Source organism: Berghia stephanieae, chromosome 7, assembly GCF_034508935.2.
Source record: "Berghia stephanieae isolate SIO BIC M18660-M18661 chromosome 7, UCSD_Bste_1.3, whole genome shotgun sequence".
NCBI lineage: Eukaryota > Metazoa > Mollusca > Gastropoda > Nudibranchia > Aeolidiidae > Berghia > Berghia stephanieae.
The window spans coordinates 556,077-580,363 of NC_088366.1; the positions used below are offsets into that span (position 1 = coordinate 556,077).

The 24,287-nt window shown below is 37.8% G+C and overlaps 1 protein-coding gene across 1 annotated transcript; it reads right to left on the bottom strand.

The window, feature by feature from the left end:
• Nucleotides 1-1,839: 1,839 nt before the first annotated feature.
• On the bottom strand, nucleotides 1,840-23,897 carry LOC144976311 (uncharacterized). Its single transcript, XM_078920507.1, has 15 exons — nucleotides 23,759-23,897; nucleotides 21,585-21,704; nucleotides 20,565-20,871; nucleotides 17,619-19,637; nucleotides 16,469-16,560; nucleotides 15,759-15,868; nucleotides 15,358-15,404; nucleotides 14,702-14,799; nucleotides 13,895-13,991; nucleotides 13,480-13,646; nucleotides 12,420-12,545; nucleotides 11,609-11,689; nucleotides 8,765-8,906; nucleotides 7,725-7,793; nucleotides 1,840-6,877 (listed from the first exon to the last, which is right to left on the bottom strand). Exons 1-15 carry the CDS (start codon nucleotides 23,774-23,776, stop codon nucleotides 6,693-6,695), a joined length of 3,678 nt encoding a protein of 1,225 aa, XP_078776633.1. The 5' UTR covers nucleotides 23,777-23,897; the 3' UTR covers nucleotides 1,840-6,692.
• Between the last annotated feature and the right edge of the window lie 390 nt (nucleotides 23,898-24,287).

The following is a 24,287-nucleotide window of genomic DNA, read 5'->3' on the forward strand; positions in this document are numbered from 1 at the left end:
AAGTTGTAGATTTACAAAAAAAATGTAGATTTACAAATTGAATTGAAAGCACCCAAGAAAAGGTAAGACAAATGGATAGTATTCAAATATGTTTTTGTTTTGTTTTTTAGGGTTTTACGCACTTGCAACACATTAAGGTCATATCAGCACTAGTGAAAAGGAAAAAATGGGATAGTAAAAAGTTCTATAATTACAATTAAAGCACCCAAGAAAAGGTAACACAAAGGGGAATTGGTTCAAATAGGAAATAGATGTAAATTCCAAGAGCACACTATCAAAGTACTTAGTTTGAGATCACCTAAACGTCTCATCCAGACACAAGCACATGTCCCTACTTCAAATGTTTACAAATCATAAATAACACAATACAGTGGATAACAGAGAGTTGATTTACAAGGGGAAAAAATATCATCTCCCAATTCTATAACTATACATTTGACTGCTTCCCTCCCAATCAAAGACTCCGACCAGGGCTTGGATAAAATCCCAGCAATCCCATTCCAAGACAAAGACAGAAAGCTTGTTTGTTTTGTTTTTAAGGGTTTTACGGCGCTTGCAACACATTTAGGTCATATCAGCGCCAGTAAAAAGGAAGAAAATGGGACAGTAAAAAGTTCTAGAATTACAATTAAAGCACCCAAGAGAAAGGAAGACAAAGGGGAACTGGGAACAAATAGGGATCAGATGCAGATTCCAAGAGCAAATCATCAATGTACTTAGTTTGAGATCACCTATAAGTCTCATCCAGACACAAGCACAAAATCCAACAAAGAGGAATACACTCAAATGCTACATTAAAAATAACAATTAAAATAATACAAAACAGAGATGATTTACAAGGAAAAAAATATCATCTCCCAAAACAATAACTCTGCATTTGACTGTTTCCCTCCCAGTCAGGACTCCGCCCAGGGCCAGGAAAAAAAAACAAGTAATCTCATTCCAAGACAAAGACAGAAAGCATGTTGGAAAACAGATATAAGGGGATAGAAGACACAGTATGTACCTCCCTGCCCGCTATGGGAGGTCAGGATCCCCACCCAGGAAAGCAAGTTGGAAAACAGATATAAGGGGATAGAAGACACAGTATGTACCCCCCTGCCCACTATGGGAGGTCAGGATCCCCACCCAGTAAAGACAGAAAGCAACTCAGAAAACAGATACAGGGGATGGATAGAAGACACAGCCTGACCTCCTGCCACCTGTGGGAGGTCCAAGGTTTGAGAATGGTTGATAAGATCAAAGTCATTTTAATCCAATGGATTTTTGAAGATAAAGTTTTGTGGCCCAAATATGAAAAACTTGTCTTTTCCGAGTACAACAACAGTCAGAATGTCCTTACTTGGCAGATATGATCATGACAAAATGGAAGCAAGGAAAGTCATAGAGGCAAAAGTACAATCAACACTAGGACAACAACAACAACCACAATATTAACAATTATCATTAGAATCCAACAGATATCAAAATCATACAATATGGATACTCAGCAATGTCAGGATAAAACACAATGAACAAAACACAATATAACAGTTTCAAAATTGAACAAAATATCAAACAACAAACGTTTTGGGCTCATACCCCTCCTTCAGCCAATACAAACACAGCAAAACCGTACCAATATCCAGACAGACAGTCTGGAATTCCAGTGATGTATTCGTGGTTTGACTGGAATTGGATGAAGAAGAGTGCCATGTTTGGTACTTTGTTCATTTCAGAAGTGCAATATCCCATCTTTGTTCAATATTTATTGCCAATCCACAGCTTGTATTGGCCGAGTGTCACAAGTTCCTGATCCAATCAAGTATAATAATTCATATAATTATAACACAGACACTGTTTTGATGTACATCCATCGACATGACAACAATTTTATTAGATTTCAATTGGACAAGAAAACATTCAAATCAAATATCCATTTATCAAACTCACCAAACCTTGTCAAAAGGAGGGGTGGGGGGGGGGGGGGGGGTGGAAGAATAATTTCAGGAATCAAACGCTTTTAAAAATCTTATTACTGGTATTTGCATTTTTTAAAAATTAAATCAGCAATTTTACTGGATAAACGGTTGTCAATTGTTAACATGAAATACATCTTTCGACATGTTTTACATAATCTTCCAAACAATATAATATGGCCAAGCTGTCTGTTTGTTTTATTCTAGATTACAACTAAAAGCACACAAGAAAAGGTAAGACTAAGGGGAATGGTACAAATAGGAAACGTAGATTCCAAGAGCACACGATCAAATTACTTAGTTTGAGATCACCTAAAAGTCTCATTCACACGCAAGAACAGGTTCCCACTTCAAATGTTTACAAATCATATATAATATGTAAATAAAACATAATACAGTCATAACAGAGAGATGATTTACAAGGAAAAAAAGATCATCTCCACAAAACTAGACATTTGACTGTTTCCCTCTCAGCCAGGGTATCAGGCCAGGGCATGGACAAAACAAAGTAATCTCAATCCAAGACAGATGGACAGCATGGTGGAAAACAGACATAGGGGGATAGAAGACACAGTAAGTGCCTCCCTGCCCACTATGGGAGGTAAGGAACCCCACCCAGCCCTAATTCGATCAGCAGACACCAAAGTCTTTCGACCGTGAGGTCAGTGACATTCTGACAAGACAGGAATCCACCAAACCAATGGATATTTGATGCAAATATCGTCTGTCCCAAATGGAAAAAAAAGGGAAATGTCTTTAGTCCAATCAGGGCAGGATTGATGGAGCATTGCTTATTCTACACCTTGTGGTTCTTGCATTATGTACAACACTCATCAAAAAAGAACAATTGATGTGTAACAGCGATGTGAGACTGGAAGTCCATTGTAAAAGCAGATGTCATGTTCATCTATGACAACAGCAAAATGGCATTCCAAAACACATCCTCGTATCCATCCACATTATCTCGCATCACAAACGTATCACTTGCCAAACCATCCCAAACGTATCACCAACCATTCCCATCACAAACGTCTCACCAACCATTTCCATCCCAAACGTCTCACCAACCATTCCCATCACAAACGTCTCACCAGTCATTCCCATCACAAACGTCTCACCAGTCATTTCCATCACAAACGTATCACCAACCATTTCCATCCCAAACGTATCACCAACCATTTCCATCCCAAACGTCTCACCAACCATTCCCATCCCAAACGTCTCAACAACCATTTCCATCCCAAACGTCTCACCAGCCATTTCCATCCCAAACGTATCACCAACCATTTCCACCATAAATGTATCACCAACCATTCCCATCCCAAACGTATCACCAACCATTCCCATCACAAACGTCTCAACAACCATTTCCATCCCAAACGTCTCACCAGCCATTTCCATCCCAAACGTATCACCAACCATTTCCATCATAAACGTATCACCAACCATTCCCATCCCAAACGTATCACCAACCATTCCCATCACAAACGTCTCAACAGCCATTTCCATCCCAAACGTATCACCAACCATTTCCATCCCAAACGTATCACCAACCATTTCCATCCCAAACGTATCACCAACCATTTCCATCACAAACATATCAATAGCTATTTCCATCACAAACGTCTCTCATATTGCAGTAGCTTGGCCTTATTTGAATATGTCAATTGACAGTATGTGTGTTATTAGAATTACAAATGTTTTATTCAATGTCATAGAATCATCGTCAATGGAAGCGAACAAAACATGACATGGTCATGTTTATGTATTGTAGAAATGCTATATCATCATTACGATTAATATTATTATTATTATTATTATTATTACCATTATTATCATTTATCTATCTTTTGGAATTCTAACCTTTACTTTTACTGCCATGGGCCTATGCACAATTTACAAGTTATTATTCTGAAGCCCTGACCTCAACAACATCAGAGACAGGGCATCAAACAGACAGCAATGGGGATTCCCCTGCACAGACATCCAGGAAGGCTACAAGTCAGTCATCCATGACAAAAAGATGACTTTTCACCACTTTATTATTCTCACATTCCAGGAAGTATTTAAACCGTTCCAGACCCATCTCCAGTCAGTGGGACCTGCCCACATTCTCCATTTGACCTCAAATCACCCCGATACTTTATATTCCTTGCGGTGCAAACAGCATTTACAAATAGCATCAATCAGCAGTAGCAAATCATCAAAAAAAAAAAAAAAAAAACTCCAGTTAGAACAGAAAATGGGAATTATTTGCAATTATTTACAAATATGATTTATCATATCTATGACGGACGGTGTGAGGGAACTACCTTCCGTTACAATATCAAACATTTCAAAATGGCCACCAAAAATTAAAAAAAGAAAGGAAGAAATGTCGAGATCCGAGAAGATTTGTGTGCAAGAAAGGGGGGGGGGGGGGGGGAAGGTGGCCATGTCGAGAAAGACAGTTAGAAATGACAGAAATAATCAAGCAATAAATAATGTCTCATAGAATGGCCAGGCCAATAGAATATATGTGAAAACAAACAAGGCAGACAGCAATCCCATCAACAACAAGCAGACGGATAAAAAATCTCGTAGAAACGTTTAAAATCAATTATTATATCCGTGTACATTTCGTCATGCAATGAAATGTTTAAAAATGGTTTAAAAATTGCCGTCATCATTCAAATCGTCAATGCATATTTAAAAAACGAGTCATATAATATATTTCTATATACAGTCAATGGTGGGATCACCTTAGTTGGCGGGGGGGGGGGGGGGGGGACAACCCTCACCTGGTAGAAAATTACAATAATACACAAAAAGTGGACATAATCCGATACAAGACAAAATAAATAATTCATGAAAACAACATATGATTATTTAACATAACATCATATCCCCCCTCCCCCGTTCCCCATTGCTGAGGTTAAAAGGACATCAACTGTCTACCAGAGGCAGGTATCATCTACAGTCTGGTACCACAAGGCAAGTTCCACATGCTTTATCAATCAATCAATCAGATGAACTTTCTTAAGGACAAGTGGGCTCTCCTAAAAAAATACTAATCTTTCTTAAATAGTTAACTTACAGCAGGGACACATTGTGAAAAGATTTCTAAACCATTTTCTATCTCCTTCGTCTGTAGTGTTTTGTTTATCCTGCTTTGTTGATAAAGGGGAAACACGAAACATCCATTATATCTGTTTTCATATATTAAATTAAAGCTTACATTAAATTTCATTGTTATGAATGACCAATCAGAAACCCAAAATGGCCATCATCGTCATCTGTCTTTGTCAATTTAATTGACGTTCATTTTCCACTTTATTATATACTATCTATCCGCAGACAACCAATGAAGATCTAGAAGGAGGACAGTTGGATTGCCCCAATACAAGACCAGCAGCTGTCATAGGAATTCTTCTGGCCACAAACTCATGTTTTTTTTAAAACTTCCCCTCGCTTATCTCGACAAAAGTCCAATCTAAGTTTGATCCAAAACACATTGTCATCAGTGTTCCATATTCATTCAACCGCTTTTAACTTTTAAAAATGAATGATCCATTAATAAAAGAAGTCGAATTTATTTTTAAATAGCATCAAAGTACCTTTCTCAAACCCACTCGTCCCCAACACCCACCTTAAAAGACAATGACACAATGGATTCAAACATACCATAAAAACGTCCCATATTTCTTGAATCAGGGATGGAAAATGTTCTCCTTAACCAGACCTTGAAGCATTTCTTGGCGTAGAAAACTGGCTTCAAGGCTGTCAATACAAACACACTGTCCTGAAATAAATTCTGATTATTCCAATCCATTCAATCTGACAGGGGAGAAATGGCAGGCCTTAACCTTTGAACCCTACAAATAAACTATACACAACAATACAGACATGGAACAGAAGCATCTATTTAACTCACAATGACAGAAGATGTGGACCATTTGGGTTTCCCAATAATCATCATTGCTTTGATTATTCGCCTTAACAACCCCCATCCTCTCATCCTTCTTTCATCTTAAGCACATCTGCCTACTAGAAATTTCAATATCAGTAACCAACACGAAATTCATCAGTAACAAATGGTAACATTTCAGTAATACCAAACTAAACCAATGCTACAGACATCCTTTTATACATACAATAAACATGACGGCCACCATTACAAGTTAGTAATATACTTCCCTATCATGGCCATCAAACTGAGTGGTAACCTTGATAACTTTTAGAATTTGTCCTTAAAACTGATAACTTATGAAAAAAAAATATATTTTCTCTAAAACTACAACCAAATAACTGTGAAATGAAAATTCCTAATATTTGTACCATTTCCATAATGGTCATCAAATTTCAGTAACAATCACGGATGGCCCGTAAAATTAGACAGGTGTAATTATGCGTCTTATTTATCATATTTTATTGGCAAAGGGGGAAACCCGAAACGTCCATATCATTTGTCTTTGTAAATAACACATGAAGCCCCTATTACACATTAAAATTTATTTCTGGAGCTTCAAACACCAACATTTACATTGTATGACTATAAACACTCCTGCAAAACAAAAAACCGCTAACATTTTCTATTTTTATAGAAACTGATTGCATTTAAATCTAAGATGACAAATATCAATATATTGATACAGATACATCAATCAATCAAACAATAAAATGATCCCATCTGGTCAAATCCATAGACAAAATTCATGAACTATTTTCCTGACTAAATAGCCCTGATAATCTCACTCAAGCATCCACACGACGATAAAACAACAGATAAGGCATGCTCTTGTCAACGTGTTTGAGGACGGTGGCCTCGTCAGTCAGGGAGACTTTGGTGTCGTCAAAATGCAACCATCCGTTCACGATGGGCAGGAAGACATCAGATGTGTAATGGCCGTCATCCATTTTGGTGCCGTGGTGATTGACAACTGAAACAAGCAATACAACAAGGCATCAATACATGGGCATAAATCATAGACAGGAACAACAATAAACAACTAGGTTTTTGTGGTAAAACATATACAGGCATTTGAGAAAGACATCGGGGATATATTTAGCTGACCAGACTGCTTGGAATTATAACAATCAACAGGTCCAAGGGGGAAAATATTTAGTCGTTTTATATTTCTATTCAGTGGTTCGTTCAATACAATTTAAATGACAGATTCAAGACAGTTGGACGGCCCATTCAAAAAGTAAAGAGGAAGAAAAAAATCCAAGTTCCAAAAACTAATGAGTCCTCCGATTAATCTAAATTGATCCAATCAAAGTCACACATTAGCCCAGGATATCTCTCCATTTTTCTCCTTGCTAATCAAACAAACAAAAACAATTAAATATATTTAAAATTAAAATTTAAAAAACCCAGACTACATGGCATGATGAGGGGTGACAAGTCCTGTACTGTCACAGTCCTCCCTCCAAGATGAATGAATGAAGCATTGTGTATTTCTTTGATCCCCAAATCAAACCCTGACAACCATCAAATTATCCCAGCTACAATCTAAATATCACACATCAGTCCAATCATTTTCCAAAAATGTGCTGTATTGTCACGGTCATTAAATAAATAATTAAACCTCAAGGAGACAAGACGAAGACATGAAGACATGAAGACACGAAGACATAAAATAAAGACATGAAGACATAAAATAAAGACACGAAGACATGAAATGAAGACATGAAGACATAAAATAAAGACATGAAGACATAAATGAAGACACGAAGACATGAAATGAAGACATGAAGACATGAAGACATAAAATAAAGACAAACCTCCAAACAGTTTGTAACTCCTGGACTTCAAGGGATGATATTTGGATTTACCAAATCGAGACATCATTTCTAATAAGAAAAAAAAATGTCAAGAAAACAAGAAAAATTAACTTTGGTTGTAATAAGAATGTTTCTTGTTCACTCTATTAAAAATGGCTACATCAACCTCATTTCAATTCGAATTCCTTTTATATTACACGTGTGTTAATTGAACATTTCAAAGGTATCAGATCATCCATGACTACAATGACACACATAACATCAACCTACTAGGGTAAAATGTAAAGTCTCATTTTAAAAAACTATGTTATTTTGAGGTAAAGGCCAAATTATTCATACTTGGATTATATCATAAAAAAATATTGTAAAATCATAAATGGTTGGACCTAAACAACAGAACTACATAAACACCCTTTATTCAAAACAAAAAAAATTAAGAAAATTAAAAGAAATTAGTTAATAATAATAATAATAACAATAATAACAACAATAATAATAATAATAAAAATACACGTTCATTCCAGGCACCGTGGTTAATTGGTTAAAACAATAAACATTAATTTGACACTAATTTCAACTCTGAAATCCCAAGTCATCGTCTGCATCATCTGGTCCACTCTACCATAACATCAACAACTGACATGACAGGGCTACATCTGGCCAATATTTTATGCTTTCTCCCTCATTCATTTGTGGCTTTTTGTTGATGTTACTTGTTCTTGTTCTTGTCCATTTTTACTCACCAGCCCGACTCTGACCACCGTGTCCTTCCAGAGTGTGGCAGTTCAAAGGTCAATGAGCCCCAAATAAACACTCGGATACCAACACAGGGTCGCCTGGTCAGGAGGTAAACATTTACTGAACTTTTAAGCAAACACGTTGACAGACTGGACTGACTTTTCCCCCATGTAGCAGGTCATTGGAAAATCGAGGAGAGTTTATAACATACTGAATTTTGTAAATATACGAAACATTGGTAACCTTTCCACCAATGGCAATAGACTTCTTGGACGGATTACGCCATTTCACTGAGGACTTACCTTTGGGGATCTGTAGGTGGACGTCAAAGGAAATGTTCTTTTGGATCTTCTGTCCAATCCCATTGGAATATTTAAACAGTTTGAGGTGCATGATGAGGACTGGGGGTAACTCGTCAAAGAACATCCGTCGGTGACCTTTCACCTACAGGGAGGGAGAGAGAGGAAAGCAAAATACATTAACGTCCGCTGCTCAAAACAAAAAGACATGGCAACATTGTTTGTTCCTATTCATATCCGTGCTGAAACAGAATGCTCCGAGTGACAAATGTCTGAACACCAAGCGTGTACTTACAGCGGCCAACTTATCAAAGAGCTACTAAAACAGAAAATCCCTAAGGCACAATGACGTCATGACCCAACACAGCAGTATGTTTAGACTACAATATAACACAACCTAGATTTAGAGCGTCTGATGTACCTTGTGTTAATTTGCCAGTCAAAAAAACATAATTCAGGGCCACCTCCAAACATAAACAATCAATTTTTCTCTTAAATCTTTATTCTCAGATTGGCAAATTGGGGCAATCCTGACCTGGGCCGCCATGTGTATTTGATTCCTACATACCCTGGGCCACCATGTGAATTTGATTCCTACATACCCTGGGCCGCCATGTGTATTTGATTCCTACATACCCTGGGCCGCCATGTGTATTTGATTCCTACATACCCTGGGCCGCCATGTGTATTTGATTCCTACATACGCTGGGCCACCATGTGTATTTGATTCCTACATACCCTGGGCCACCATGTGTATTTGATTCCTACATACCCTGGGCCACCATGTGTATTTGATTCCTACATACCCTGGACCACCATGTGTATTTGATTCCTACATACCCTGGGCCACCATGTGTATTTGATTCCTACATACCCTGGGCCGCCATGTGTATTTGATTCCTACATACCCTGGGCCACCATGTGTATTTGATTCCTACATACCCTGGGCCACCATGTGTATTTGATTCCTACATACCCTGGACCACCATGTGTATTTGATTCCTACATACCCTGGGCCACCGTGTGTATTTGATTCCTACATACCCTGGGCCGCCATGTGTATTTGATTCCTACATACCCTGGGCCACCATGTGTATTTGATTCCTACATACCCTGGGCCACCATGTGTATTTGATTCCTACATACCCTGGGCCGCCATGTGTATTTGATTCCTACGTACCCCTCAATAACAATATCTCTGTTTTTTGTTTTTAAGGGTTTTACGGCGCTTGTAACACATTTAGGTCACATCAGCGCCAGTAAAAAGGAAGAAAATTGGATAGTGAAAAGATTCTAGATGTACAATAAAAAAGGACTTGAGGAAAAAAGTTGGACAAAGGGGAGTGGTTCAAATAGGGAACAGATGTAGATTCCAAGAGCACACTATCAGTGTACTTAATATGAGATCACCTATAAGTCTCACCCATACACCATCACAAGATCCCACTTAGAGGAATACACTCAAATGTTTACATTATACATTCAAAATAACAAACATAATAATACATAACAGAGAGATGATTTACAAGGAAAAAAATATCATCTCCCAAAACAATAACTATGCATGTGACTGTTTCAGTTTCCCTCCCAGCTAAGCATTACGACCAGGACCAGGGTTTTTTGTTTTTGTTTTTTTTTGTTTTTAAGGGTTTTACGGCGCTTGCAACACATTAAGGTCATATCAGCGCCAGTAAAAAGGAAGAAAATGGGATAGTAAAAAGTTCTAGAATTACAATTAAAGAAACCAAGAGAAAGTAAGACAAAGGGGGAACTAGGAACAAATAGGGATCAGATGTAGATTCCAAGAGCATACCTTCAATGTACTTAGTTTGAGATCACCTATAAGTCTCATCCGGACACAAGCACAAAATCCAACAAGGAGGAACACACTCAAATGCTTACATTATACATTAAAAATAAATAAGATAATACATAACAGAGAGATGATTTACAAGGAAAAAAAATATCATCTCCCAAAAAAATATCTATGCATTTGACTGTTTCCCTCCCAGCTAGGACTCCGGCCAGGGCCAAGACAAAACCAAGTAATCTCATTCCAAGACAAAGACAGAAAGCATGTTGGAAAACAGATATAAGGGGATAGAAGACACAGTATGTACCTCCCTGCCCACTATGGGAGGTCAGGATCCCCACCCAGGGCCAGGACCAGGGCAAAACCAAGTAATCTCATTCCAAGACAAAGACAGAAAGCATGTTGGAAAACACTATGGGAGGCCAGGAACCCCACCCAGCGTCAATATCTCTATACTAGAACGTGGACAGATGGAAGGAATCGCTGACATCAACAACAAAAAGAATGAAAAAAAAAAAACACAATGGGAAAAAATCTTTACAATCAAAACAAATGTTAAAATGTCTCATTGATTAAAAGGAATTCACTCATCAACACAGCTTCTGGCAAACCAACTGTTGTCCTATATCACAGAATCCCATTTCTTTAGAATAACCATTGAGTCCTAACAAAGGGACAGAGAGCAATAATTGATTGGCAACCATCATACGCGTCTGTGTCAGCTATTTATCACTTAAAGATTGTAGGATCTTGTGTAAATGGTATGATGGTATATCTATACATTTTACTGAATGGTCTTACATGTGTATGGCTGTGTGTGTGTGTGTGAGAGAGAGAGAGAGAGAGAGAGAGAGAGAGAGAGAGAGAGAGAGTGTGTGTGTGTGTGTGTGTGTGTGAGAGAGAGAAAAAAAAAGAGAGAGAGAGAGAGAAGAGAGAGAGAGAGAGAGAGAGAGAGAGAGAGAGAGAGAGAGAGAGAGAGAGAGAGAGAGAGAGAGAGGAGTGTGTGTGTGTGTGTGTGTTGTGATGTGACATACCTTGGTTCCATCCACATCAGTCACATCCTCTGTAGCATTGAGTCGGACAAGGGCATCTCGTACAGAGTGGACATTATCCGTCTGGTGGAGAGACAACATCCACATTATTATCAATAGATACAAACAACATCTATATATAAGACATCAACAATATCCTATAGGGAATGAGATTAGCGGAAGAGTAGCATCCCTTGATTGGACGTCACCCATAGTCTGTGACGTCACAGACGGAAAAGTTATTAGAGAGAGAATGTCATGTTGGTTGTGCGCATGCGTCTCTCGTCCTCGCTTCCGCGCACAACCAACATGACGTTCTCTCTCTAATAACTTTTCCGCCGGTGACGTCACAGACTATGGGTGACGTCCAATCAAGGGAAGCTACTCTTCCGCTAATCTCATTCCCTGTACAGGGCAGGCATCCTCTGTACAAGAAAAAGTGTTCATAAGATATCATAGGGCTAAAACAGGAAACCTTAATGCACAATATCGTCATGACCTAAACACAGTATGTTTGGACTACTATTTAACACAAAAAACGGATGACATAACTGCGTCCATCTAAAGTTGTAATAATGTATCAGTTGTCAAACCAACCAAAACAGCAATGGAAAGTTAAACGTGAAAATAAAATTTGTAAAAAGCAGTAGCCACTAATTTGTGGACATCTGGCATGAAATATCTAAAAAGCAGGAAATTTCTATCTATCACCCAACTCCCAAGGGTGACAAATACTTTGTCCCCAAAACACTCCATTGGACATCAAGGGTGACAAATACTTTGTCCCCAAAACACTTCATCGGGCATCACCTACCTGAATATCCAGCTTGAGAGTAAAGAATGAATCCACTGTGTCACTGGTCTTACCAGAGTCTCGGACTAGAGTGGATCGGCTCAGCCCAGCAAAGATGGCGGATAACGGAGTCTGGCCACAGTTGTTCTGGATGAAACAGAAATCAAAAATATTCTATCATATCGACATCAAACGATACAAAAGGACCCGACCTGCTTAATGACGGAATCTTATCAAATTCAAACTAGACAAAAGTTTCAAAAACAATCCGTAACGAAAATTCTTAGGCAAATCTGGGATACGGATAGAGAAATGACAATGACTTATCTTCTGTTTTCATGTTTTTAAATTTTGGACAGTAAAATATCATCAAAATCAAGAACATCAAGAAAATAGGGAAATCAGGAATGAGTCCAAATATCAGGAATTTTCCAATACATTGAGGAGAGCCTTTGGTCCAAAAATGTCTGCTTTTGAACTTCAATACTCTTTAACAGGATACAAAATACAAACAAGATCTCCTTCCCGTTTTTGTACAGGTCACCACATTTAGAAAGGTCTATGTCACATACAAGACATTACAAATAGATTATCTCTGAAAATCTTCCAGACAAAACGAGTTCACTCCCAATTCACAAAATGGCTGACCTGCATCGTATACCAGACCTGCCAACCTATGCTGAAAAACAAAAAATAGAAGTCAAACTAAAAAAAAAAAGTCTGGGAAAAAAATAGGGACAAACCTAAATTGTATTTAAAAGCCTTTCATTTCACTACATATCCGATACTTTGATGAAAGTTGCCCACCATCGATTAATGAGTATTACCCAGTACCACAAATTTTAAAACGCAATCACCAACATGAAAAATCAGTTTCGCATATTTTAAATTAATATTTATTTAATTAATATTTTAAATTCCTTTTCTTTTGCCAAGACATGATGGATTTTTTTAAAATTCAGAGTTTTCCATATTACGACGGGGTACTCAAAAAGGTGAAAAAAAATCTGAGTAAATCCAATTGTATCGGAGCAGTTGGCAGGTATGATATAATCATGCAGGGCAGGGAAGTCCGACTTACCACATTGGTCTCCACACAATAGTTTTTGGGCCCCACCTGCACCCAGCTGCCATCCCCATCGTCCTCGTTGCCGTTGTCGATGTGGTGGCCGATGTCTCCATTCTGGTGGTGGCTCCCATTACCCATCACACTCTTGCTGTAGGTGCTAGCACTGTTGTTGTTTAAACCTAAGGGGAGGGGAGAAAAGGCACGATTTCATCAAAGTTTGCAATAACAAATAAACAAATAAATAAAATCTCAATATTCCCTCAAGAAAGGAAGTTTGAACTTGGAGAATTAAAACCAACACAAACTTCCTCTCCATTTACTTTATCTATCTCTTTTTTTTTTTAAATGTTGAACCAAATGGATGAGCCCACATCCCCTCCACGATTCCCCATCATTGTGTACACAAAGAGCAACCAACCAGACTTACTGTCCATATTATTCATTTTGATGATCCTCTCCACTTCCTCATTACAAATACTCAGAATCTGACTCAGGAATTCCTCGGCATCGTGTTGGACCCCAATCTGAAGAAATAGAAAACAATTAAAAACTTAGACAAATCGTTTGTGTCATGTGGAGTGTTTACCAAACATTCACCCCTTGACTTTTTGTTGAAGGCTATGCTTAAAGAGAAAGTCAATTGTACCCGTTGAAGATCACAAATTTAAACCACTGGAGTGAATGCATTATCTGTATCTTGTTTGTTGCTTTAGGTCTCTTCCAACACAATTGAGGTTATATGAGAGACCGCTGAAACAAAAAAACAAGCAATCTAACAAAGATAGTACAAATATAAATCAAAATCATAACCTAAAGATATAATAAGCTAAATTATAAATAACCAAGAACAAACAGGCAGAAGATTTACAGAAAAAAAAAATATCCCCTGTCAAAAATACAATCACAAACCAAAGAAGCAGGATAGGCTAGTAAAGAGAAGAAGAAACGACATCACTATCGGATTGTACACCCATGCGAACATCATAGGTATATGATTCAAGGGTGATGCTCCCATCCAACCACCCGCTTATCTGTATCAATCAGTCTTTGAAATCAATGATAATCAAAACCTTTGTCATCAAATCATGGATAAGAAATGATGGAAATATATTATTGATCAATACCCTGTTTGTTTACAACTTTGTTTAGATTTCAGGAACACAAGCTGTGGTAAAACATTTCTATCTAAATCTTTTGAAAACCAGGATGTGTGAAATGTAAAAGTTCTACTTACATTGAGTTTTAGAATGTGCTGTGCCACACTCAGCAAAGATTCCGGAATGAAGGGATCACCCACGTTGATGGTGTAGCCACCACCTTTCTTCATTGGGCCTGTAGATAACAAAATACACACAAGACATCATGGTACAGTTACAGTCTTATTGTCATGTCACACTTCAATAATACAAACATGAGGGTTCCAAGAACTGAAGCTTGAAACTCAAGTGTCAACATTTTGCTAACTGGAAAGACAACAACGGCAACAAATCTCATTGCAGATAACCAGGCACGCACACACACACACACTCATCTGTCTCCCTAATGCAATGGCCGAATGGTTCCCACCATAAGACATATATTACAATGACATGTTTGACAAATGTCTTTTTGTAAACCCAATGGGAGCCATCGTAATCCAGGTTTTTGTCCAACCGAGTCATTGATCACACCAAACACTCAAGCACATGGAAAAAATGATATAAATGGTCACCATTAAAAACCATAAACAATGACGGTGCCAAGGGAGTGAAGTAGAATAAATTGTAAATAAAATTCCCCTACAATCGGTTCCTCTAAGACATCATCGCAAAAAGTGACTCTAAAAAAAAATAATTTTTTTTTTAAAAGAAAGAAAGATTTGTACAATGAACATCTCTATTTCCAACCCACCTTGTTTGGACCGTTGACAATTCTGGAAACTGTTGACAAACTGGACCCTGGGGATGTGATGGGAAAATAAAAGATTGAACAAAACTTTTATTGAGGGTAGTGGAAAAAAATGACAAATATCACAACCAACCCTGAACTACAAATAGAAGAAGAAGAAAAATATCAAGTAAAAAATACATTTCAGACAGCGGATATGATGTTATTGTATTAATGGCTTCAACAATGCATATCGAAGGTGAAGGTCAGCAGTCATTTATCCAAAAATCAATGTCTGCTGACCTTCACCTTTTTAATAACTTTTCATGTTCTACACTGAACCAAACTTGTATTGAATTGAATCATCCCCAAGACTAAACAAACACAGCAGAACCAGTGAGGACGACAGTATCCATCCAACTCACAGGGAATCAAAGACAGGAGTGGACGAATTCCCCCCTGATCTGGCAGGCAGATTCCTAAAAGCTCTGAACAGATGGATGAAGGGTGGACATCCCATCAGGACTTGGAGGGTCTGAAAAGAAAGACGATGAAAGACTTGCTTGAAATTTGATATCATCAACGCACGGGTACAAAACATTGTCGTTAAATCACAACGTTGATGAATTTTTTTAATTGGATAGTTTGATCATAAAATTTGATGTGTTAAATGATATGAGTGAATAGCAAAGCATTGAACTGAATAAAAATTGTTTATTGTTGGTAAAAAATACATACATAAATCTTTCATTTACTCTTTTTTTTAAATTAAAAAAAAAAATAGATAATTGCCCATTGGTTCAAATCTGATTTTTTTTAATCAGTAAGATTTTGTCCTAGGCTTTTCACCATCATGCAAACAAAAGATCAAATTAATATAATAGAGTATAAAAAACTTCAAAAGATGAATAATGAAGCCTGTACCTGACATTAACAAAACAATCCAGCATGCAAAAAAAACAGTATAAAAACCATAAATCAGACACAACGCTCCATTATTATGGCAAATTCATTCAATACAGTGACCATATCTTTGTCATCTATTCTCATGTGTATTTCAAACCCATACAATCAAATGATCAGCATATTGAAATAACCTTTAAAAAAAACAATGAATTCACACAGATAGACTTACAGCATTCATAAAGCAGATGTTTCTTCCGTTTGTCAATCCCCGGGGCTGTACAATGATGGGGATGTAGGAAATGGGGAAATTCGACAGCTTGGCTGGGGACGACACAAGACAATTAGATGTAAAGCCAATGTATTTTCAACTTTTCAAACAACCAACATCTAATATGATGATTACAATTAACAACAATGTAAACGAATTTCCTTTATTTTTTTTTGGATGCATAAAGCATATTATTATTATAAAAACAACAAAGAGTAAGAGATCAATCAGTTCCATTCATCGCCATCCCACAAACAACATTTTGGATAGCATGAAAAAGTTTCTGCTTGAAGCTCAAAGAAAAAAAATAGCAATACAAAAAAATCTAGTTTACGAAGACATGATGTGGACATTTCGGGTTTACCCTTTGTCAAAAAACAAAAAAACAAATGATAAATGAATGAGAGGATGTCATTGTCATGATGAATAAACAAAATAATCACCGTTTGGTTTATTCATCTTCACAATGCATGGATGGTGCAAGTAGGTTAGGCCAAAAAATAAGCCTGAAAACCTTTCGTCAACAAATTAAAAAAGCCTGAAATTTATATGAAAACCTAAATGCCTCTTTAAAAAAATGGTATTACAGACGTGTCTACTTGAAAATTTTAACATTCGTAATTTTTAGGAGATAAAAGTAGTAGTCGTTATAGTTATCTTTAAAAATCAACAATTTACCATCACAATGATTAAATAACACTTCAAAATCCTTACAATTGTGTAGTCTGGCTTCAACTTTCATTTTCAATCAGATTTAACATAAAGTTGTGAAATAAGAGTCCAAATTTGGTCATTTTTACGAATTGTTCACAGCAGCAGCAGCAGGTCTGTATCTATATGGAGATGATCTACACCTAGAAATCAATTAAAATCCATATAAAAAAAGCTGGAAATCTTGTACCCATGACAACACCATCATCTAATCTCTCATTCGTCTTTTGTGTTTCATTCATCGTGGTTTTGCTGAAAAAAACATCCCATCACCTGTCTTCATAAAAAAAAAAAATAATGGAAGCTTCTACTTTATTATTGTTACTAGAACTAGAACATGTGGTAGAGCTAAAATAACAACATGCTCATTAATGTTCAAATAACTCAAGCCAACTCTTACCCAACAGCTTTGGGGCCAGAGGATCCTGTTTGACTCCAACAGTCTTCAAGTCATCCACAGGCGACAGACACTGGATAGATCTTTCTTTCCCCTTATGGCGTTCCTGTTCTTGCCAGTGACGGACACTCGTTACCTGCGATGATGACGACGACGACGCAGTCGTGTTATTGGTCTGGGGCGTCGGGGTTTCCACATTGTTTATCACTGGCGATATGTCTGACGAAACACTCAAAGGAGAGACTGGCGAGTGAGCGGCTGGCGTCTGCTTTCCAAACAAGCTACTCCATGATTTGGGGGCAGGAGGAGTCGTGACTGAGGCAGGAGTAGATGTAGAATGTTGTGGTTTATTGCCAGAGTCTTTGTTGATAACTTTCTTGTCATTGTCGTCACCAGAAGGAGACTTAGAACTATTGTTATTGTTTATTTCTGGAGACTTCAATTCTTCTTTGGGCACACTAGAATTAACACTTGGTAACGTTTTGACATCGGTTGATGATGATGGAGGAGTTTTCTTATTTACAGATGATGGCTTATTCGATAGTGGAATTGATTGATGTGGTGATGAGGATGAAGAGGAAGGTGAACTAGCTTTATTGGACGACGGGGGTTCTTTATTTACAAGCGACGTATGCATGGGTATATTTCCATTAGAAGAATGATTCATATTAACACCGGACTCCTCTTTATTATGTACACGTTCAACAATTGTTTCATTATGAGATTGAGAGTTACTGTGATTGCTGCACTGGTCACCGACAGGACCATTCGATTTGTTTTTGTGTTTGGAAAGGGTGGACGACTTATCTTTTTTAGATGGGGATGGGGTTGACTTTGTCGTCGTTTGTGGCGGAACAGACGAGGATGCCAAAGGTGACGGTGATTTTTTAGCCCTTGATTTGGCTATGGCTGGAGACTTGGTAGGCGAGACCTTGTCCGATGACGTGGAATCTGTTACGGGTCGTGGCTCTACATCGAACATGACAGGACCTCCGAATTCTATCTCAGATAATGTGAATTTAACACAACTTTCTTTCTCCTTGGCTTCAGGAATTGCACTAGCCTTGTCATTGTCATTGTTTTCAATGTTTACAGGTTGGTGATCCTCTTCCTTCTCACTATGAGGAGGACTGGAAATGGGAACAACATCAGTTTCATTATTGTTTAAATTGTTAACACAAACACTAGCATCCCCGTCCCCTTTTTCTTCAGGAACTGGTGACGGGATTGACACTGGTGAGGGGATTGACACGGGGGGGATCTCCTCTGCCTCTGGGGGGACATAGACAAATTGTGTAGAAGACTGTTGTGGTTGGTGGTGTGGGGGATGGTGGTTGACATGATGCTGAGGCATCGGGTGTTGATGGGACATGGAGTGGGGTGGGACCATGTAGGTGGGGACGGCTTGCTGGCCTGGGCCGACGGCTGTTGTAACAATGTGGGAAGGGTGGTATCCCATCGGGTGGTGGGGGGACGGCGTGCTGGGAATTAGCATATCTGTTGGAGAGGGCATGTGATGGAGAGGGTGAGGGCGATGATGATGATGATGTTGTTGATGATGATGATGTTGTTGATGATGATGATGAGGATGGTGAGATGTGGCCGCATGAGGCAAGGGAGAAGGAAGACCAGAGGCAGCAGCTAGGGTATTGGACTGGTAGGGGTAGTGGGCTGGAATATGATGGGGGTGGTGGGGCTGGTGGTGGCCAGGGTAGGCATATGCCGACTGGTGGGCTTGGTGTCCGTTGCTCAGAGTGACGAAGCACGGAACAGTTGTGGGCTCTCCATTGTGGCCGTGGTGGTGATGGTGAGCCGCGGCCGCTAGACTGGTGTGGTCATGTGGGTGAAAGACGTAGCCACTCGGGACAGCGTAGGAGTAAGTTCCTGCTTGAGGCTGGTGGTGGGGGTGGTGAGGTGTCCAGTGTGGCACAGGGATGGGGAATGGCATGATGGGTGGGGGGATACTGGGTTGGAACACAGGGGCTGATGGTTGCAGCACACTGTTCTCAATATCCACAATAACTGAAAAATAAATAAAAAAGAAATACAGATCTCTTATAAAAACCAGAATCCACCAATGTGGTGGGGGAATTAGAATTTTAAAATATCAAAATGTGTCAACATAAGAAGCAGCAGACTTGAGTAAGATAAACACACAAAGACTCATTTCTGAAGAGTTGTGTATGAAAACAAAAATTACTATAAAACAAGCAAATTACAAAATGTGGTCTCATCTCATTCATGTATATCTTTAAAAAGATGGCATTCTTCTTAAAGTCAAAGGTTTTATAACTTGTGAAAAGATAGGAATCATCTCAAGTCACCAATCATGTAAGTATATTTTCTCTTTCAAAAACAAAAAGTAATGTGTTGTCATATCATAGGATTTTCGTCCCACTTCCATGATACCAAAGGTTTGAAACAAGTTTTTATGCAGCACACCAAACAGGGAAACCCTTTGCTAACATTTCTAAAAGCCTGGTTTTTCTCGTAAAGACCATCTTCTATGAAAATATACCGTACAAAGCGTGTCTTCATCAAATGTTATCCCCCTTTATCATAGAAAATAATACACATCCATAAAGCTGCCCCTTTAACTGCTGACCTTAAACAAAAACTACTTTCATCTTTTAAAAAATCAACTCACCAAAACCAACCAAGGTCAGCTAGAAGATTTTAAAAGTCGTTTATCCAGCTTTAGTCGGGAAAATGGTATCCCTGAATATATACTAAATGTGCTCAAAGGTCCTTTCCAATTGGTTTGTGCCAAAACAATAACAGAAATTAGACATGTCCCCTAAAAAGGTGCAATCATAAATGTGTAATCTGCAAGAGACATTGCTGTTGTTACTAGCACATCCTCTATTAATGTGTCGTGTAACAATAGAAAAAAAAAAAAAAAAAAAAAAGGGGGGGGGGGAAAGGTCGATGAAGACAAGAAAGAGTTACCTTTCTCCTCCTTTTGTTTGTATTGAGGAATCCCTTTGACCTCTTTCTCTCCGGCATCATGAGTCTCCTGAATGGCCACTTTCACAACGACGACTTCTTCCTCTTGAATAGGTAATTCCATTTCAACGACATCTTCCTGAACTATCTTTTCTTCCTGAACATTTTTTTCTTCCTGAACATCTAGCTTTTCATCCACCTCAACTTCCTCACAGTAATGGACGACATCTTCAACAACTTGTTCCTCCTCTGCTGCCTCCTCTCCCTCATCGTAATTGTCTCCTTCACAGTCCTCATCTTCAAATAGAAGCTGTAGAAAGACAAGACATAGTAAGGAAATGCTCCAATTGATGACAGTCCTAAATATACAGAGGTTTTTTTTTACAAATACAAAGCCACTCAAAACACAATGAATGGATTCATCAAAAACACACAAATACAGACTGGAACACATAAGTAAAGCATGTGTCAAAGGTTACATTTCATTCATTATCATTACCTGTGTGCATATAATCATTTATCAGTTTGTGAAAGGACATATTTAAACGAATTTTATAAGTCATTTTCTTACACCTATAATGGAGCAACCAAAAAATTTTTAAAACCAAGATAAGAATTAGTTGCTTCTGAAAACGTTCTTGACTGAATGTTCTTTATTCCAGAGTAACAGACTGGGTGACTTTACTAATGATATCAATCTATTCAGTCAAATGGATTCGATAAAATGCAACACAAAACACAACATGCACCGACTCTCTTTAGCAAAATAAATAAAAAGTGAATAAAACTGGAAATAGTCAAATCAAATTTTGAGGACAAACGGTAAACTCAACTCATAGAGTAAGTAACTGCATCTAATATGATAACGTTGGAATCATTAAACGGAAAGAACAAAGTCGAAATCGACATCAATCCCAATGTTACTAAAATTTGAAAATAGTCCAAAATAAATACACAAACAGATAAATAAGCTTTCATAGATAAAACTGAAAATTAGAAAAAGAAGAAAAATCAAGAGCCTACCTCTACCCCGGCCGATTTGTTGGAGATGCTGATGATGTTGCTAAGTTTGTCATACTCCTCGTTGTCCAGACCATCCCAATCAAAGAATGAGAGACCTTTCACTGCTTGGGCCATCCCCTCCTGTCAAGCAACAAACAACATATTAATTATTACAACAGCAACAAACCACTACACATCACTATCATCACAATCTTTTACAGAGAGTTGTCCAAAGAAAAATACATCAAATAATAATAATAATAAAATGAGATGAATTGATGAATACCAATAGTGGTGGCGGTGACAATGAATAAAATGAGATGAATTGATGAATACCAAGAGTGGTGGCGGTGACAATGAATAAAATGAAATGAATTGATGAATACCAATAGTGGTGGCGATGACAATGCTAAATGGCATTGTCAATGATTGATTGACATCATTACTCATTACTATAACGGCCATTCAGTTCATTGTCCCTACCTACAATCCCAAGAAAAAAACGGCCTTAGTTTTAAAAAGGCTGTCTCTATTTCTCCAAACGCTTTCTCTATTTCTCTGAATGGTCGGCTAGCCTCCAGTAGCTGAACAGATGCGATGTCGATGCAAAAGTAAATGATCAAACAGAGTGGACATGGAATTCTCATGAATCATCAGGCTAGCGTTTTTTAGGCACATTATTGACAAAGACTACTCTATGGCGCGTTCACTTTTACAATTCGCGCTGCTCTATCAAAGACAAAGAGAACAGAAGTAAACCTAAATGACTATATATAACTAGGTACTTTGGTAAACGTCCATTTGGCCCTCCAGCAGGGAGCCGATAAATGGCCTAGTGGCTGTGACCCGATTTTTTGGACTTTTGAGTGATGGGTCTCAGAAAAAGTTCCATAGATTTTTTGTTTATGGATGGATTTTAATGATTTATGTCTTATTTTCTTCAGGAGAAAGTACTCTATCGTTTGGTGTAGTTTATTTTAAAATCAATGACAATTTAGGATAACTTTTGATTATGGATAAAATAGGGTATAATTTAGCTTTGAATAATTAAAAGATTAGAACTTGGTAAATCAAAATTTCATGCTGGCGCGTTTATTTAACATCTTAACTTTTTTATAAAATTAAATTCAGGGCAAAGTTGTATACCGCATCCATGAAATTCGTTACAGTAAAATCCTTACTCAAATCTTAGCAGCCATTTTAGACCAGTTTTGAAATCCAAATGGTGGTTACTACCGGAAATGCAACAATTTTCAGGTCACAAAGTCCGTCAGTAAATAACAAAGGCAAATAGAAGACCATTTTTCAGCCTTTAAACTAACATAACTTTTTTTCTGCTTATCTGATTTTCACAATTTTGGTATCATTAGAATCGTGTCCGTGTTGAAAAGCACTTTAAAATGATATAGGTTTCATTGAGCTCGATCCAATTTGAATTTTTTACCAAAGTACCTAATATAACTATAACGAAGCGAAAGTCTCAAGACGGGAACAGAGGTTGAAAGTGAAAGCCAGGATAGTACAAATTCAAGATAGAAGTCCAAGTCTAACAGAAAGTTGGGAATAAAAGACAGAGCGCCCAAGCACTGGCAAAAGAAAACCAAAAAAAATATGCATACGGTCATAAGCATTCATCATCCACAGTCACAGATACTCTCGCAAATTCAAATAACCAAAAAAATCTTGAGAACGGAAACCGTTTCGAGAAAAAGAGATCGTTTATTTTCCCGAGCATTCGGAGAAATAGTCACTTCGTTTTAAAAATGGACACAAATTAATGACTCCTATTATTAATGCGTAAATGAAAGTGAAAATAAGGAGGGCAAGAGTGAATGAGAATGAGAATAACCCACATGGAAATATTCACTCCATTCACTGATCACCACTGACTGGTTCGATATCGCAACCCCTCATTCATACTCATCGACATTGTTGATTGACAATAAATCAAATTTATGATCACTTTGTGATGCTAAAACTAAGGAATTACTAAGCCATTGGTTTGGTTTTCATGAGGTCATCAATCAACGCAATATTCAATCAACTGCATCCAATCTGCTTGCCCTTCTTGAGAAGGCCTAGAATCCGTGTATGGTGACGGTTATCGAAAATTGGTAATAGTGCTTTATCTTAGTCATGGTAAAGAAATTAGACGAAAATATCATGGTATGCAAAACAAAAGATTATCTACTTACATCAAGTTGTTTTGCCATTTTCTAATAATGCAATACCATTGTTAAAAACACTTGAAATAACCAAGTTATTTAATCCTAAAGCATGTTTCTATATATCCGCCATCTTGCTTGCAAGGCAGAACGTCGGGTCGGTAACTACAAAAACACAATCACATTCTTTTGCTATGGCGAACACATGGCCCAAGCAGGGTTGCCAGATTATTTTTCAACAAAATGCCAGGGGAAGACTCAAAAAATGCCAAAACACTCAAAAAAATGCCAAAGTCTGTTGACTCCCACCACCACTAAGAAAACTACTCACTTTTGATGGACAATTTACTATCATTATCATATCCTGGTGGCTTGCATGTTTTCTTTTCTTTTTTTCTTTTTTTTTTAATTATACAAAATTTCCTGTTGGGGTAATTTTTTACCTACTGACTACTAAGTGGAGTGCTAAACCACTACACCACGGTTGAGAAAAGGTGTCATTTGAAGTATAATATACAAGAAAAGGAAATGCCAAATGAAAATGCCAAATGCCAAATGA